This window comes from Pomacea canaliculata, linkage group LG6 (genome assembly GCF_003073045.1).
Source record: "Pomacea canaliculata isolate SZHN2017 linkage group LG6, ASM307304v1, whole genome shotgun sequence".
Classification (NCBI taxonomy): domain Eukaryota; kingdom Metazoa; phylum Mollusca; class Gastropoda; order Architaenioglossa; family Ampullariidae; genus Pomacea; species Pomacea canaliculata.
In genome coordinates, this window is record NC_037595.1 from 21,109,936 (window position 1) to 21,126,619 (window position 16,684).

At 35.7% G+C, this 16,684-nt stretch overlaps 3 protein-coding genes across 3 annotated transcripts; 1 reads left to right on the plus strand and 2 right to left on the minus strand.

Moving 5' to 3' along the window:
* Positions 1–67: 67 nt before the first annotated feature.
* Positions 68–9,501, minus strand: LOC112566045 (zinc finger with UFM1-specific peptidase domain protein-like). Its single transcript, XM_025241972.1, has 8 exons — positions 7,601–9,501; positions 6,516–6,601; positions 5,991–6,159; positions 4,739–4,936; positions 4,350–4,518; positions 3,547–3,674; positions 2,768–2,985; positions 68–2,531 (listed from the first exon to the last, which is right to left on the minus strand). Exons 1-8 carry the CDS (start codon positions 8,247–8,249, stop codon positions 2,496–2,498), a joined length of 1,653 nt encoding a protein of 550 aa, XP_025097757.1. The 5' UTR covers positions 8,250–9,501; the 3' UTR covers positions 68–2,495.
* A 194-nt stretch (positions 9,502–9,695) lies between these two features.
* Positions 9,696–12,570, plus strand: LOC112566050 (UPF0389 protein CG9231-like). The gene is made up of 3 exons (XM_025241980.1): positions 9,696–10,021; positions 10,467–10,554; positions 10,975–12,570. Exons 1-3 carry the CDS (start codon positions 9,847–9,849, stop codon positions 11,156–11,158), a joined length of 447 nt encoding a protein of 148 aa, XP_025097765.1. The 5' UTR covers positions 9,696–9,846; the 3' UTR covers positions 11,159–12,570.
* Positions 12,571–12,922: 352 nt separating this feature from the next.
* On the minus strand, positions 12,923–16,553 carry LOC112566049 (coiled-coil domain-containing protein 58-like). The gene is given in 6 exon segments (XM_025241979.1): positions 12,923–13,270; positions 13,702–13,761; positions 14,182–14,328; positions 14,891–15,001; positions 15,003–15,017; positions 16,482–16,553. Coding segments are annotated over 6 exon segments (453 nt in total). The 5' UTR covers positions 16,545–16,553; the 3' UTR covers positions 12,923–13,213.
* Positions 16,554–16,684: the final 131 nt, after the last annotated feature.

The following is a 16,684-nucleotide window of genomic DNA, read 5'->3' on the forward strand; positions in this document are numbered from 1 at the left end:
AAAAAGATGTGAAGTGATAATGTCACACACACAAAAATTTGTGGGGAAGACAAAAGGACAAATACTCCAAGGATCTAAACATATTTTAATAAATGAAAAAAGGTGCCCATTATATCTAATGAGAATGCAGTAATCTGCAGCGACTTAATTGATCTTGTCATCGCTGCATCATGACATCAATGGAAAATGCAATAGAATGACCACCATAAGTAGCTTCTTCCCTGAAGTCATTGTCATTTTTCTTCTGTTATTTTTTTTTAAGTACACAGTATAATTGCCTGCTCATTTGTAACAAAAATTCCTGGGGACAAGAATGCACAGGTGTGTTTCATAACCATCAGATGCTGCTGTCTTAACCAGAATTAAATTTTCTAATAGTACATGACAAGTAAGGGGACACTTGGAGTTGATTAATGCTCAATTTGTTTTGGGATGTTTTGCATTTTTGTACATAAAATAAGACATTTCATCTATATTTTTAAGAAGTAATGATTAGTTGTAAGCTTTATACAATCCAATGACAGCATTTTGACTCTTCTTGCAACCAATGAAAGCAACTTCATACAAAAGCTTTTTTTCACAAACTTTGCGATTTTGCTGCAGCATGGTATTGGAAAACTATACAAAGTCATTTCTTGTGCACATCTTGGTTTTGCAAGTACAAGTATGTGTAAAAATTATCCCTAGGTGCAATAATATCCAGGGCAAATCTGTGTGTTAATTTTCTTGCTGTTAGTTGCTCTCTTATGCTCCCTTCAAACAACACATACAAACATCTACAATAACTAAGTTTTAAGAAAATAATTTCACTCAAAGAAGAGCTATTAACATTTCCACATTTCTTTCACTGATACAGAAAAGAATGTCTCCAGCTGTTCCCCTGAATAACTTTTTCCATCGTGAATCCTTCCTAACATTTTATCAAAATTTCAAATGTTCTCTTCGCAATTAATTATTTGTATGCTAAATATTTACTGCTATAAATTCCAGACTACACAGTTTGAACCAGTCAAAACAAAAGATATAGTATTTAAATATATTGTTATACTTAAAAATAAAAATCTTTCTTTTGTATATGCACGCACACGCACTGAGATTGCACCAATATCGTATAAATGTAGTTATTGTGAGAATACTCTTGTAGGCAAATGACCAAGCAAAACACATTCTTGTCATCAACCCTTACCTAACATGCTTATGAGTAGGATATTTAAGGCACAATTCCTGGGTTACAAATTTTCACCTGCTGGTCAAAGGCAAATGCACATGCAAATCCTTTTCTCAGCGCCTCTTCAGTTTGTGAGCTGATATTAACTGAGTATTTTAAACATCGAATTCTTCAATGCTATTGCATTTTCATGTAACAGAATGAGTGAATAATCATCATTTCTCAACTTGTCTGAATACCTTTCCCTTACATCAAAGGAGGTGAATATGTAATACAGAATCAGTAAAAGATGCAGTTATTTTTGGATTACATTCCAAGCAAATGCCTTAAAAACCACCAAAATGGTGAGGAATAATGTTGGTTTATAAGACAGTGTAAGTCTCTTCCATGCCACATTTGTTACTCTGAGTCAAAGGCAAAATTCAAATGCTCACTGAAAATATGTTTCAAAAATATTGCAATTAAAATATTATACTTGATATTTTGTACTCATCAGTTAACTATTATTACATTAATACGATCCAGTTCTACATGGTTACTTATTATGTATTCTTTAACACTTAATGTCGCACTTTAACTTTCATTACCTGTACGTACTCTTCAACCTGTGGCTCAGTGACTAAATGTGTTTCGTGTCAGCATGTTACTGTTGCTCAGTATTTTTAATGTCATACAGACTGTGACCTGATCTAAAGCATTACTAAGGAAAGAAAGTTATTATAAAACAAAAAACATGTTTGGATAGAGGGGAAAGCAGTTCAACTACCCACAAAATATACACAATAAAAATATAAGAAGATATAGTTCAATACTTTGTAATGTGCATAAATAAATGCACAATTATATTAAATAAATTTTAAAAAAACAAAAGAACTAAAAGGACTTGAATTCACCAGCAGTGAATTTTTAATTATTCTTCTTTAAGTAAGATTTGGTAGCAACAGCAAAGTACTATCATATGTGTAGCAGAATGAGAGTTCTTAGCAACAGTCCACCATATCCTGCCTCTGGGAAATTATTCACATGTTGTTATGATGATGGACACTGAAATGTCTTGCCTGTAAAAGGCATCACCCAAGCAAACTTCACAGAAAGTATCCATCACATTATTATAGCATTTCAGGGCCAAGTAGCCAACTACACTTAACGCTCTCATACACAGAGTAGTGAGCTTGCCTCCAAATTGGAAAATGCACTCTACAAATTTGATTATTATTACTATTTGTATACTGTGCTTTATATGGCTCTGTGTGTGTATGTGTGAGAGTCACAAATAGTTCATACTCTTATAACTGAATGATGCCATTCACTGTTCCAAACAGCCTTATCAGCTAAGTCTCTGTGATCGCATAATCTTGTAAACCTGCCAGAAAAAAAGAAACAAAAGCTATTCAAGCACATAATGCCTGCAGAGTGCAAAGTATTTCTAAACAATCTTGTAACGAGTCAACAGCAAACACACATTCTCTCTCTTCTCTATGGCACATTATGAAGCTCCATGCTAAATAAAACTAAGGATGTTACTAAAAAGGAATTTTTCTACTGCATTCTTAAGAAATATAACTCCTATTAAACATGGAAAATTACACTGGCACAAACCTGAAATTCAGTATCATTCAGTAAACCCACTACAGCCACAATCTGGTACTGGAGAGCTCGGAAAGCATGAAGTCCCCGCCTTATTGTTTGCATGGTGTTATAGTCAATTTTGCCATGAAAAAGCTCCATTCGAGATTTTTGTGTTCCGGGGTCAAAGAGTAAAAGGTTACAACTGCCATTGTGCAATTCTTCCACTCCAATGATGGTTCTGCTGTGACCTAGTGACACAAAAGTTTTCAATGGCTCTCAATTAAAACATCTAAACATCCATCAAGACACAAGCTTAGCAAGGATACATATATGATATATTGATGCAGACAAAAGGAGGATTCTAGGATCTCCCAACACATGCAAAGCTTACTGCTCCGACTCAAGCAGCAAATACATTCACACATCCACATTTTCCTGAAGCTGCACTATCACCTTTTTCATTCATATTAGACCATAAGCTTGAAAACATTTACTGACATCTGCTGGAATCGCTTCTGGCTTTTGTGCTAGCAGTCAGCAACCTGTAAACTCCTGTCATTTTACAGTCTTTTCTTAAAAGGATTGTAAAGCACCTCGAGTCTGGCAGATGATGGAGAAACACGCTATACAAATGTACTCATTATTATTATTACTAACTGAATGTGGGTATTTGATTCATTATGAAAAGAATGACTATACAGTGTTAACATCAATGATGAACCGACTGAAAATCTCGGTACAAATACTTATTAATAATAATAATGTGGGAATTTATAAAGCTCAAAATCTCAGCCAAAGGAGACACTGACCTTGATGCTGCAGATACAATGGTGGTTTGAAGTTATTGGAGTCTTTGAAATAGGCCCTGACCCAGTTTATCATAACAGGATGTGTGTTGTCTTTGCCTGAAGGAGCATTGAAATCAAGGAGCTGGCACCTGCAAACAAAAGTGCTTTGCTGATAAAAATACTACGCCTCAGAAGATTCCCAGGCATCTCCCATCCTGAACTTAAACAAAATTGACAGGCACTCAGTTAAATAGGAAACTAGGCTGACAGATTTATGTCACCACCCCACCCCCACCAAAGAAACCCCCAAATACAATTCTGAAAGATATAATTATGAATAGAAATGCAAAGGACTATGCAAATATTTCTAGGTCTGCACCAAAGACAATCTGTAATGACTAAAGGAAAGAGGTGAGTAAAATGTGCTCTTTAAACTAGGGTCTTTAAGTGTCTTAAAGTTTGTGTCGTGGCCAGACCTCAATATGGTATACTTGATATTCAGCACCGAAAAATCCAAGAAAAACAAACGTCAATACCTTCATTTGGAGCTAGGCATGACGACATAACAGGCTGCACCGCTGATATACCCTCCACCTGTTCTTTTGCATTCCACTGATGCCATGATACTACAAGTCTAAGGTAAATATACCCTGTGCACTTTCTTAGAGAATTTTTTTTCACAAGTTCACAAGTACAAACCCTGCATATGTAAACACATAGGTGTGTTCCACCTCTCTCTCAAATCATGCAATATGTGAGCTCTTGTCTTTCCCTCCCCTAAACACACAAAGAAGTCGTCACACTCAGCATGAATATGTACTCACTTAACATGCAATGATGATAAAACAGCCACAATCTCTGTTGCACCAATCCACTTCCTTGTGTTAACCACTCTTCCCTCAAGCTGCATCGAGCCATGAGGGTCAAAGCCTTCCTTCCATGCATTTTCTATAAGCTGCTGCAGTTTGAGAATGGAGGGCATCTTAGGTTGACCTACAGTATGAAAGGTATGAATCGTTAATACTACCATATGTGAAAGCCACACCCAATCTAGCTTGGTTAATGACATATAAAAAATAAAGTAATAAATTTTTTTTTTAAATCTTACCTTTATCTTTCCCACATAATTTCATTTAATCGATGACAGAAAAGAACTAGGAAAAAATAAAGCTATATAACATTAGACAAGAAAGAAAAACAAAATTTCACTTGCCATTAAAGAGTACGTTTAGGTATGTGGCATCAGTCATCAAGCAAGACAGCAGCATCTGAAAATTACGATAGCCACAGCCCCAGCCTCTGTCACCAAATGAACTGCTATAGTGGTGAAGAGGGGAGCACAGATAGGTGCGGGAAACATTGCGTGGACGGCTACCACTCACATAGTAGGTCATCAGCTTTTGTATGACGCCTTTTATTCAGACAAAGAAGAGTGTACGAAATAAACATCAGTCTTATGAACAGCATCGTTCTATAAACAATATGAAAAACAGAACACCACTACTTTCAGTACTTTGAAGCTTCCAAGGCTGACCTTAAGAGTCATCTCTTTTGAGAATACCTCCAGTAGTCTCCTCTTTTCCTTATTATTTTTCTTCCCCTTCCTCCACTACCCCTTCACTCTTTGCTTTTATAGTTTGGAAACTGTGGTGTGCTTCTGTATTTGTTTCTCCCACTGCTCTTTTTTTTAAGTACATTATGGTTTAGCTTGCTGCCAAGTGTGGACATATGCCATTAAGTTATTTTCATAATTATTTTAATTACTGGTGAAAAAATCCTGACATAATGATATAGCAATTTTACAATCTATTTGTCAAAAGAACAGCTTTTGCAGTCTTCCTACACATGGATCATTAGCAAACAACCATTCATCTCTCCTTTGTTTCAAGATTGAAACAATTCAAGAAATGATCAACAAATAATTAAACAAAAAGCCTCAAAATATAATACAATTTAATAATAATAAACATGTGATTTCTATAACGCACAATCATGCTCACGAAGGAGCATACTCTCAGTAGGAGACATGGACAGAATATAAAGGACAGAAGGAGAAACAACTATGCAGACAAGTAATACAGTACCTACATCCCATCATAACTTAATCCATTGCTTTACGTTCTACTCTTCTACTTTATCTTAATGGTGTTCAGTGTCCCTATATGTACCTCACCATCCACTGTCTGTTATCTTTCATTTATGATGACTGGTCTGCGCAGAGTGTGATCTGTCTTGATTGTGATGCTGTGCATTATAAGTACTCATTATTTTTATTATGATTATTAAAGGGGAACATGGAGTGTCATAAATCTGCAGGAAGACGAGTAGTCAACTGACTATAATCACAACTACTGACTATGGTATGTGGTGTAAGGAGTAATGCTCATGGAACAGATATGTTCTTTGGTGCAGCTACTTATTACAGTACTGTATCACAATGTTGGAAACAATGAAGACAAATGCACCTGTTACCCGTGTGTATCCATCATCAACACCTGACTGACTGCTCTTTGTCTGAGATGCTTTACGTTCAAGGAACTCACTAACAGTCATGCTGCCTGCACTGACAGCCCGCTCGAGGTCTCGATCAAACTGCTGTCTGGCTGTCAGTCTGGTATTCATTCCATACTTAGTCTGTACAAAAGAAATAATTTCTTGTTAGCTTATTTTCTATTTCAGGTCACTGTCATATAGCAGATTTGGACAAGTTTGTAGGAACAGCTGTTCTGCTGTGATGTATAAGCTGGAGACATGAGTTTAAGATCAGTCATTATTTATTCTCTTCTATCCCAAGTTCTACTCCTCCATTACTCTATTTCTAAGTTCATGATGTAAAACTATGAATTCAAGAAAAATAAACTCACATTTATTGATAACAAAAATTTTTTTTTATAAAAATGTAGATGTTGCAGTTCTGACCTGCCTGTCTTTATTGTATTTTAGCCTGCAACAGTTATTTGTTGGAGCTACTTATGACTTGCTCAACATACCTTTTGCTGTTCTAACTGATTTGCATCAACCTGAACTCTCTGCTGTTCCTCAGACTGCAGTTTCTGTGCAAATTGCCAGTCAGAATCTTCAACAAAGAGGAAAATTATTTCTTTAGTTTGTTTTTCAATGCACTTTGACACAGACACCATTATACCATTATTTTAAAAAGAAAAAAATGTTTATTTTAAACAACATCAATTCTTTTATTAAGCTCAGACTCCTGCTAGTCTTTGGATTCTGAAAGTGAGATGAAACACATTTTTGCTGCTGCTCAAATGTGCAAACATTACTGTAACAATAAGGTGCATCTGGCATATTTATTTGTATATCTCAGATATACTTTATGGCTTTCTTCTCAAAACAGACTTTGAAGGAAACTCATATAAATAAAAACATAAATTCAAATGATATTAAGAAACTAGTGTATCCAGATCTCAACCCATAGTTTCTTAACATCTTTTAAATAGTCAATGAGGCAATGTAGGTCTTAGTCTTTTTATCATGTCAAGCTTTTCATCAGAAAACATACACATTGCATAACTATACAGATGCATACAAGCACATTTAGAAGCCTCACTATTCAAACTAATATGAAGCTAGCCCAGGACAGACAAAAGTGGAGGACCTTTGTCGCTGCCCTACGTGCCGACCGGCATAACGGGCAGTAACTAACTAATTATTCAAACTAAAGAAGTGTGAATGGTGTGCACATACACAAATGCATGGATGTGTGCCAACACACACCCTCATACCTACTCATCCATGACAAAAAAAAGAAAAAAAAAAAAGAAAAACAAGGATGATGGTAGTGCAAAATGTAAAGTATTTATTAATAATACTATGCAGTTATGTCTTCACCCTCCTGCCAAAACAAACACACACACACCCAAAACATGATTTTCTAAATTTCTCTAAGTAAATCCAAAGGATACAAGTAAGGATTTTTTTTATCTCCCTCTTTGGTACATCTGAATAGTTTTCACAGTTTGAGGTAAGAATAAAGTATTTAAAAATTGTCCCTACCAAGTTGAAAGAAACAAGGCATCACAGAAACTTACGAGACTCAATACCTGTAAACTCCTACCTTCACGAGATGCAGACTGGAAATGTTTGTCCACATGCTTTGCCATAAGATTCTGGTCTTCATGATCCATGACTATCCCACATACCATGCACTCCAGACGTCCTTTTCTAAGGCTGCTAGTACTATTGTTACTACTTCTTTTCCCACTGTGCTGATCCAAGGTTTTCTTTTTAAGTCCATTCACATTTTCTGCATTACTAACCCTATGTGTTTGGCCTTGAGAGATATTCTCTTGCTGATCTTCATCCAAATGGCTCTTATCAACATGATCTGAGAGATCTTTAGGACTGTCAAACCCAGTACAACACATTGGGCAGGAATACAACAAAGGATTCTCAAAGTCAGTAGCACCATCCTCTAAAAAATTATGCTCATTGTTAAAATGCTGGACAATTTGCCCCTCTGAAGCTGTTTGAAAAGGACACAAGGGACAGTCATAAAGTGGACTGTCTTCATGCTTGCTGCCTCCTGGCACAACAATGCTGTAAGAAGTGGGAACTGTCTCTTCGCTTTTGGATGAAGCAATAGCGCTGTGCTGAATGCTTTCCAGTGATGGTTTCAGGATTGCTTCATTCCCTGGTGAAGCCCCACTGCAAATGTGATCTTCCAGTTTCTGAGCAGCAGTATTCTCATCTGAATCTATTGTCATCAGGTTGACATCAACAGTACCACAACTTTCTTTAGGCAATGAGCTGAAACTCTTGGTGTGATTACTGTATGTTCCACTTCTTTGGCTTCTTTCATTTGTCTCTTTGGTGAATAACACATCATTCCTCTCTTCATTGGCCTCCGCATCAATAATGAGAAATTGTTTGCCCTTGAATCTCCAGCTCAGTTCTTGAACCACCAGGACAGTCAGTTAGCCTTAAACTTGTATCTGACACTTGATTAAAATTTGGATCTGTAACATCAGTTTCAACTTGATTATAAACTTCCATTTCATTCTCTACCTGTTCAGAATTAGTTGCTTGCTTTATTTTTTTGCAGGATTCATGATTATTTCTAAATCTTTTTTCCTTGTGGTCATGATGATCAACATAGTCATCAGAGTAAACTTTCAGCAGGCTTTGTGTGTGTTCTACATTTAAGTGAGAACTTAACCCACCACTGTCTCCACAGTTCAGATCACAGAATGGGCAAATATTTTCCTCTGAATGTTCAGCTGTGATGTGACACTGAATCTTATATCTAGATTCTGCTTTAAAATCACAAATAATGCACTCAAAACATAACTTTTGAGTACTACTACATCCAGCACCATGAAACTCCTCTATATGGTTCTTCATTGCTGACGATGTTAATCCTGAGACTTCACAAAGAAAACATGCATATGTCTCTGTGTTGTTGCTATCCATTATGTATTTCATATGGTGAAACAAATGATGTTACATCGATCGTAGTTTCACATAGGCTGCATAAAAATTTGCGTACCTTTTCTTTCGGTTTCAAGTATAGTATATATCGATCACGTAAAAGGCTTTGCTTTGTTTTCGTTCACACAACACGATGAAGATATGTGACTACATTCATATAAATGTGGTTTATCCAAGACATTCAAAACGTTGTCGCGTTACAATGCAACTGCCATCCATTAAGAATCTGCACAAGTGAATACTAATACATCGACCCCTGCAATATGTGAGTAATGATTGTTACATTTCTGATCGTTTACTTTACTCAAAAATAATTATACATTAGGAACCTTTGGTATTCACTGAACTTATAGAACACCATAACTCGTGATCTAAATGTTTGGATAGCGAAAATACGTGGTACGGGCATCGCAAACTGGTTCCTTGATTCGCTTTCAGTGATTGTTGTAAACCTTGCGCCTATAGTAAGGGGAATTTCCCATTAGAACGAGTCACCAAGCCCGCGCTATTTTCGCTACCGTTGTTAACCGCAACCCTTGTCACACGCTTCAAGGTCGTCTGCTGCACCTTAGTCTCCCCTACCGCAAATAATTTTGATAATCAAAATCTTAATTCTTCTGTCTGTTAAAAATCTCATATCTTCAAAATTTAGGTCGTAAAATTTTCTGTATGACTGTTAAACAATCAAAACAAAACTTTTTTAGTGCATTTTTTTACAAATTCGTATTCATTACAAGTCTTACAAAGTCAAGTCTCGGCTATCCTTAAAAGTACCTGAAGTTGTGAGGTTATTGAAAACACGTTCTCAGTCAACCTTGTGTATGTTATAGATATAGTATTGCAAACTGCATGTTTAATTTGATATCTTAGAAGATGTCGTGTTATTCTGCATGTCGTACTCTGGCATCAGCGAGGCTTTTCAGGCTTTTCTTGTCGCGAAATGGAATTGCTTCCAGCATCGTTTGGACTAACAAGTGCCCAGCTGTCTCAGCAACACTGGCTCGCGGTCTGCATTCGTCATCTGCAATGCTTAAATCAACAGGAGAAGGCAGGTTTATTTAGTTTTTAAACATCCAGTCTTTTTGTTATCCGGCAACTGACTTTTTAGACATCGACTTTCATTATTAATACGTTTTGACGATTTAAAAAAATTGTTTTATTGCAAGTGTTTTGAAAGTCGCTTTTCAGTTATCAGGGTGTCGTTGACGCCGGGTCAGAAACCGAGATTCAGTCACGGCAACCCAGTCCAGTTTAAAAAAGATGAGAGAGAAATGTGACAGAAGCAAGATCACTCGATTCCCGCGATAGTCATTGTCTGGATGACAGTTGTTTTCCTGTTTTCCTTGCGTCATCGAGCCGTTCATGTCCAATGTAAAAAAATAAAAATTACACGTAATAAGTTTCATTATTTAGAAATTCTGTATAGTGTATATATATATATTAAAGTTATTGTAATTTCTATTAAACACGTTTGAGACTGAATATTTTTTCAGGTTTTCACAAGCCTTCAGGTTTGGACAAAAAGATCCTTGTTTGGACTAAGATGTATAAAGCGGATACTCAGATTCCCGAAGAAGTCACGTAAGGTGTTTAATCATATTTTTTAAACAATCCATACAAAGCACAATATTTGTTTTCTCTTGATATTTACAAATCCTGTAGACACTAAATATATCAAACTAAATACGAGCACAGAACCTGACATGTATTTATCAATGTTGGATCTTGCCACTACAAAAGAATTTTACGTGGGTTTTATTTTTTTTTCGGTGGGGGGGCATTATCATCTAGTCCCTTGTTAAACATTATAACAGATTTTAAATAAGACTGGTAAAAACAACCCTACCTCCATGATGTTCCATCTTGGATCAGTGCAGTTATTGATAATACAGTGTCACCTCTGCAAGCAAAGGTTCTATTCTGCTGTGAATTATTTGCAACTTTCAATGAATATAAGTTTTAAAATGTTTGTGGCTTTTATAATGCCTTTTGTCTTTACAGGCAGACACAGATGAAGAAGGCAAAGGATGTGTTTCGCATCCGAGTGAATTTAATTATGATAGGCATTACAGTGCTCTTGTGCATTGTTTATATTTATTCAGGTCGGAAAGCAGCTGAACGAGGTGAGAGCGTGGTACGACAGAACAGACTGTGGCACAGCGAGAATCAAAGAAAGGCTGATTAAGCTGTTGATTGGCATTGTTTCTTATTGTCACAAATAGTATTGTCAGCTGAACGTTTTGTTTAAAGTCTAATACTTAAATTTTATGGTTGTCATGGACTTCTGTAGTTTGATGATGCAAGAGGGTTCCTATTAGTGTAGGATTATTGCTGTTTTAGAGGTTAGGGACTTAATCAAATAATTGCTGCAGATGTGTCGGAGAAGTTTCCAGAAAAATTTAGTGCCATGATAAACTTTCCTTTTAATACAAGTTTTATTTACTCTGGTTATTTTGAACGTTACTTTGGAGTTGTTTTTTTTGGGTGGGGATGGTTGTTGTTTTGGGTTTTGTACATGTGTATATTTCTGCATATGGGTTCTCTTTGTCTTATTTTGCACTTCCCAGTATTTGACCAGGTTTTTTTGTACTTCACACTACCAGGCTAAGCATACAAAACAAAGTAGAAGTTGATTGGAGGAAGGCTCTTGAAAAACTTGGTACACTCTTTTTTTACAACATACAAACAACACACATGCATGTTGACCCTGAATGAGTTCAAACTGCAGAGGGAAAATTGTTACTAAAAGATGTGGAACAAGAAAGCTTTTTAAGCCCATTTGAAGCATGTAACTGACTGAATGGAGAATGGTAGCTCATTCTATAGCAGAACTTATGAAAGTGAAAGCAGAGCTATTATTATGACAGATTACCTGTTCCTGATCCCTGCAAGAAAAGAATAGCCCCACAGATCTGAAGGACTTTTTTTTTAAAGTTTCCATTGTGCAATCTGATGACTGAAGAAGTCTTCTCCTATAAGCCCTGGTACTTCAAGGCCAGATAAAAAGTATTGCCTTAGCATGTGAAACATTGCATGTAGAAAAATATGATGGAAAAGACACACCAATGCTTCAGCTGTGCTAGTCTTTGTATGGATTTACAAGTAGAGCCACAGCCCATTGAACTTTCTAAAATGTTCCTCTGTTGACAAGGTTGGACTTAGCACCCAATTTAATTGGGGAAGCATCAGCCGTTTTAATGCTTTATTTCCCTTAATTGTCTTGTGTTTATTATCCTGATTGATGCAGAACAAAGTAATGTGTTATATATTATACAAATGAGCAGCACTTTGGTTGTATCTTTATACATGTACCACCTGTAACATGGTCCTACCTTACATTTGAACCAAATAATGGTTAGTAAAGCAATGGGATTATGTTTTTATCATCTCAGAAACTATTTCCTTTTCTAATACCAAAAGAGCTAATTTCCTTGAAATTATAAATGTTAATGCATTAGGAGTTTCAATTTGGGGGCAAGAAAAAAAATCCAAATATTCCTTGTGATCTTTTGTGTGGGCTTTTTAAAAAGCCTTTAGTTGTCAGCAACTTTGGAATGGAATGCTGTGACTTTCTTCATAAAATGATGCCATGTTGTTTTCTTTGCTCTGTTAACTTCTGTTCAGAAAGCACGAACTAGATATGCAGAAATGTTTTCTAATTTGGTTAAAAAAAAAAAAAAGTTATCATGAATATATAAAACTGGAAGTCTCTCCTTGATTATTTAGAAGTGGACAAGAGAAAGGGAAAAGAAGTTTTGCTGTTTATGCAGTATGTACTTTGCAGGAGATGCATTTAAGAACCAAGCAAATAGCATCAGTGATTTCTTTACCTTGTTTTCTAAATACGCCTGCCCCACCACCAAACACACACAGCTGCAGATATTTACACAAATTCTTTCTGCTTTGCATCTCTTTCTCTTGTCTTTAGATAAAATGCCAAACATTTGTGTACATTTATAAAACTTTATATTCTTTTCATTATATTTTCCTAGCTATATAATATAACCAAAATTAGATTTTCAGAAAAAATTGGTATAAGCAAGATTTTAAGTTTAACAATCAGCATTTCAAAAATCTATGTGTACATGGTCACAAACTTGCATGTAAACAACTAGAAAAATGAGTTATTGTCCACACGTTCATTGCTAATGACAAGCACACGCTCAAATACACTTGATTCCTTGTGTTCTTAAGAGATATCCAGGACTGAGAAAAAAAAAAAAAGGTTCTGCACCCTTCATCAAATAAGAGGTGCACTTGGTGGCCTATAAGCATCGCGACATCTCTCATAGAATACCTGTGCATAACAGAAACTATTATTAGCAACTTAAGCAAATACTCTTACTGATATTCTTTGGTCTAAAAGTCAATCTGAAAACAAAACATAAAAACTGCACAGGAAATTGTGGAAAGAACAACAGGTAACATTCTAATGTGTGCTTGGCAAAAGGGTATATGACTTGTGTGGATAGCTGACAATGTTTCACATGTTTTGCAAAATAGCTCAGCCTGTCAAGTTTCAGGTATGAATACATTTTTAACACAATAAAAGCTTAAAGGATTTTAACATTTTGTTACATTACCATACCTTTTACGAATCTCTCACAGGCACACCTAGCATGCTGACATAACTGCTAACAAAAATGAGCAATAAATCTGTAAGGAAAAGCTAATCAAAAATTGATTGCTCATTCACTTTTAAATTAATGGACTATATTAAAAACTTACTTTCAATGCCCTATCCTTTAAAACTTCCTCAACATTCAGCTCCTGCTGGATAAGGCGAAGCTGTAAATGTGAAGCCAGGAAAATGAACACTTTTTCATTACTGATAGTTGAAAGCAATCATTATCTTAAAGGAAAGCATTATTTGCTCCATCAAATGCTACTTAAAAAAAAAAGAGAGGTACATTTGGTCAAAAATTCAGTAATCAGTTAAGATGTGAAGTTACAAAAGTTTTTTTTATTAGGAAAACATCAAAACTCAAGAAACATTTTACAGTAGAGTTATAGCATTTTACAACTGTGCGGTCATTTTTACAGTTGAATGGAAAGTACATGTTGCAGTCTTAACTGTTCATGGTACCCACAACACAGAACCATCTAACAGTGATCATCTTACTCAAAAGACTGAACAATCTTCATGAAATTTAATCAGCATTTTCCCTTTAAAGCACTAAGAATGAGTAGCATAACATACTGACAAACCTTTGTTTGATTCTTCCTCAGCTTCTTTAAGATATCACCATCATCTGGGTTATTCATTTTGAGCGTCCGCAATTTGTTTACATCCTCTGATGCTACAGAGATGCATTTTTTTATGGCAACCTCCCTCTGTTTATAAGCTTCTTCCATCTGAAAAGAAAATGTCAGTATTTACAAAATTTTACATATCCTGCTAGAAATCACAATCAAAATTGGCTACATCTTATATGTATGAACATGTACTTGAATGCTGAGGGAGACTGCTGTCTTTGTAGAATCATAAGGTTTTCTTAAAAACAGTTTATTTGAAATGTGTGTCCCTGACAACAGAAGCTTCAAACACAGTATAATGACAAAGAAACATGTAAACAACAATGAAATAATAAAAATACGACCCCGCATATTAAGGAATAAAGAACAAGGAGAGAGATTAGCAAAGTCTACTAATTATAACAAATATTCACAGAAGATATGTGCTTTTAGACCATGTCAAATACCTGCTATTCGAAGACACTACATTGTGAGACTATTACAAGAAATTCCAAATATTAAGATGTAGAAAAGCAAATGATACTTAAAACTGTTAAATTCTAATATATAATATGAAAAAGAAATCCACACAAGAGGGAGCAAAAAAGCCTTTAAGATGTTAAAAAAAGGCATAAAATTTAAAATAAAGTTTCAAACTTTAGTTACAACTTGGCATACATACATCCTCATAGAACTGTTTGCATGCCTTGGTGGAATCAACCTGACTTGCAAATGACTGTGTTGGAACTGTGGTGTTTAATGCATTTACAATCCGGTCATCAAGAAGTCTCATCCTTTTTCAATGCATCCTGAAACACCCAAGAGACCAAAATACAATAACTGAGCGACCTAAGATGGTCTTCTTTGCCCATGTGACCCGGCATAACACCTTGTCGAAGACTACTCTTCAAGGCATCTTGAAGGGTAGCTGATGCTGCAGTGGCCAGAGAAAGAACTGGCTTATGAACCTCAAAGACTGGGCTGGCCGTCCTGTACAGGACCTGCTTACTATTGCCCAAAATAGTGTCAGCTGCCATGTCTATCCATGTAATCCCCCGCCCCCACCAACAAAAGGTACTGGTCAAGTGACAATGGACTGATCCATACTTGCCATTATTTTTTTAAAGTCAAGTCCATCTAGCATCACAATGCCAGCCTTATCTGTACCTACATATCACTAATCCATTTGTTATTCCATGTCTACCAGTCACTTTGACCTAGCCATATTGACCTCACAAGAGTTCAGCTGACCCCTGCGATGACCTGATTGTCCATGCCTAGCCAAATCTCTAGCCTAGCCTAGAAAAGTCTGTAGACATATTTAACACTTACCGCTAAAATAAAGACAGTCATTTTTAAAAAGTGAAAATTTAATTTAATTTGTTCACTTGTAACACGAAGCATCACAAACAAGATAGGTTGCAATCTCTAATCAGTAATGAAAAAAAAAGGAAGACAATGAAAGGCTAGATATGAATATTTACATATGTTTGTAAATTTGTTCTCTGGATACGTATTTAACAAACACAAATTTTGTTTAATAGGATAGCAACTGAGCTTGCTTTGTCATCAATATTTGAAGTCAATATCTCATTGTGTCAGAGACGATTTTGGTATTGAGTAGGATGATTTGGTCAAAGCATGGGTAGGTATGGCTGAGGTGATATGTTTTTGGTTAAAATGATGGGTGACTGGGACGATTAGGTCTTGCGTGGGACGTTCTGGTCATGGCAGAGGTCGATCCGGCTATAGTCGATATGGATGAGGTGACGTTTTGGCTCGAAATGACCGGCCCCCGGAAGAACAAGATTCGTTCACTGAAATTGTATCTATAAAGCCATCAACATTTAAAACATTTACTGAAGAACAGGATCCAATTTTTAGCTTTGCAACTAATATGCTTTTGTTTTTAAGTGTAAAAAAAAATTGAAAGATTTACTAGTATAAAAATGAAAATGCGGAAGTTTTGATCATGAATTACACCAATTCAAAACCAAGAAGTATAAATTTATAATACTTTTTAATATCACTTAAAATCTATTAAACGAAAAACCCCAGAATGTTTGTTTTCACAACTTTACTAACGAGTCGTAGATTTCAAAGTTCATAGCAGCCGACGCTTCTTATGCCCTTGAGTCTTGTCAGCACATTTTCGAGTTTATCATTATGTCTCAGTAAGTCTTATAACTTTCTATACCTCATTCTTCAATGCAGCTTTGTCTCTTTAATGATATTCAAGGCTCTTTAGGAAAAATTAAGGGCCGGTTCATTACCTGAAATCCAAGAAAGTCATCGCACGGCAAAACAATGCTGTCCATGGGGGCAGCCATGTTCATAACCAAATCCTGCTTTCATTTGGATGTCCGAGAATAATATATTTTAGCAAAATAATATGTATTATTAAGTTATAATGTATTATTGCATCAAAAAAGAATAAAACGTTTATCTTTTATAATGTTTTTTCAATATTTATAAA

What these genes read in the sequence shown, in the direction of transcription:
- LOC112566045 (XM_025241972.1), bottom strand. Translation starts at nt 8,249, where the DNA reads ATGACAATAGATTCAGATGAGAATACTGCTGCTCAGAAACTGGAAGAT. An exon ending in CCAGTCTGCATCTCGTGAAG is followed by an intron (nt 6,602 to 7,600) that starts GTAGGAGTTTAC and finishes TCTTTGTTGAAG; the next exon opens with ATTCTGACTGGCAATTTGCA. An exon ending in TGAATGATACTGAATTTCAG is followed by an intron (nt 2,532 to 2,767) that starts GTTTGTGCCAGT and finishes TTTTTCTGGCAG; the next exon opens with GTTTACAAGATTATGCGATC.
- LOC112566050 (XM_025241980.1), top strand. Translation starts at nt 9,847, where the DNA reads ATGTCGTGTTATTCTGCATGTCGTACTCTGGCATCAGCGAGGCTTTTC. An exon ending in GCTTAAATCAACAGGAGAAG is followed by an intron (nt 10,022 to 10,466) that starts GCAGGTTTATTT and finishes ATATTTTTTCAG; the next exon opens with GTTTTCACAAGCCTTCAGGT. An exon ending in CAGATTCCCGAAGAAGTCAC is followed by an intron (nt 10,555 to 10,974) that starts GTAAGGTGTTTA and finishes TTGTCTTTACAG; the next exon opens with GCAGACACAGATGAAGAAGG.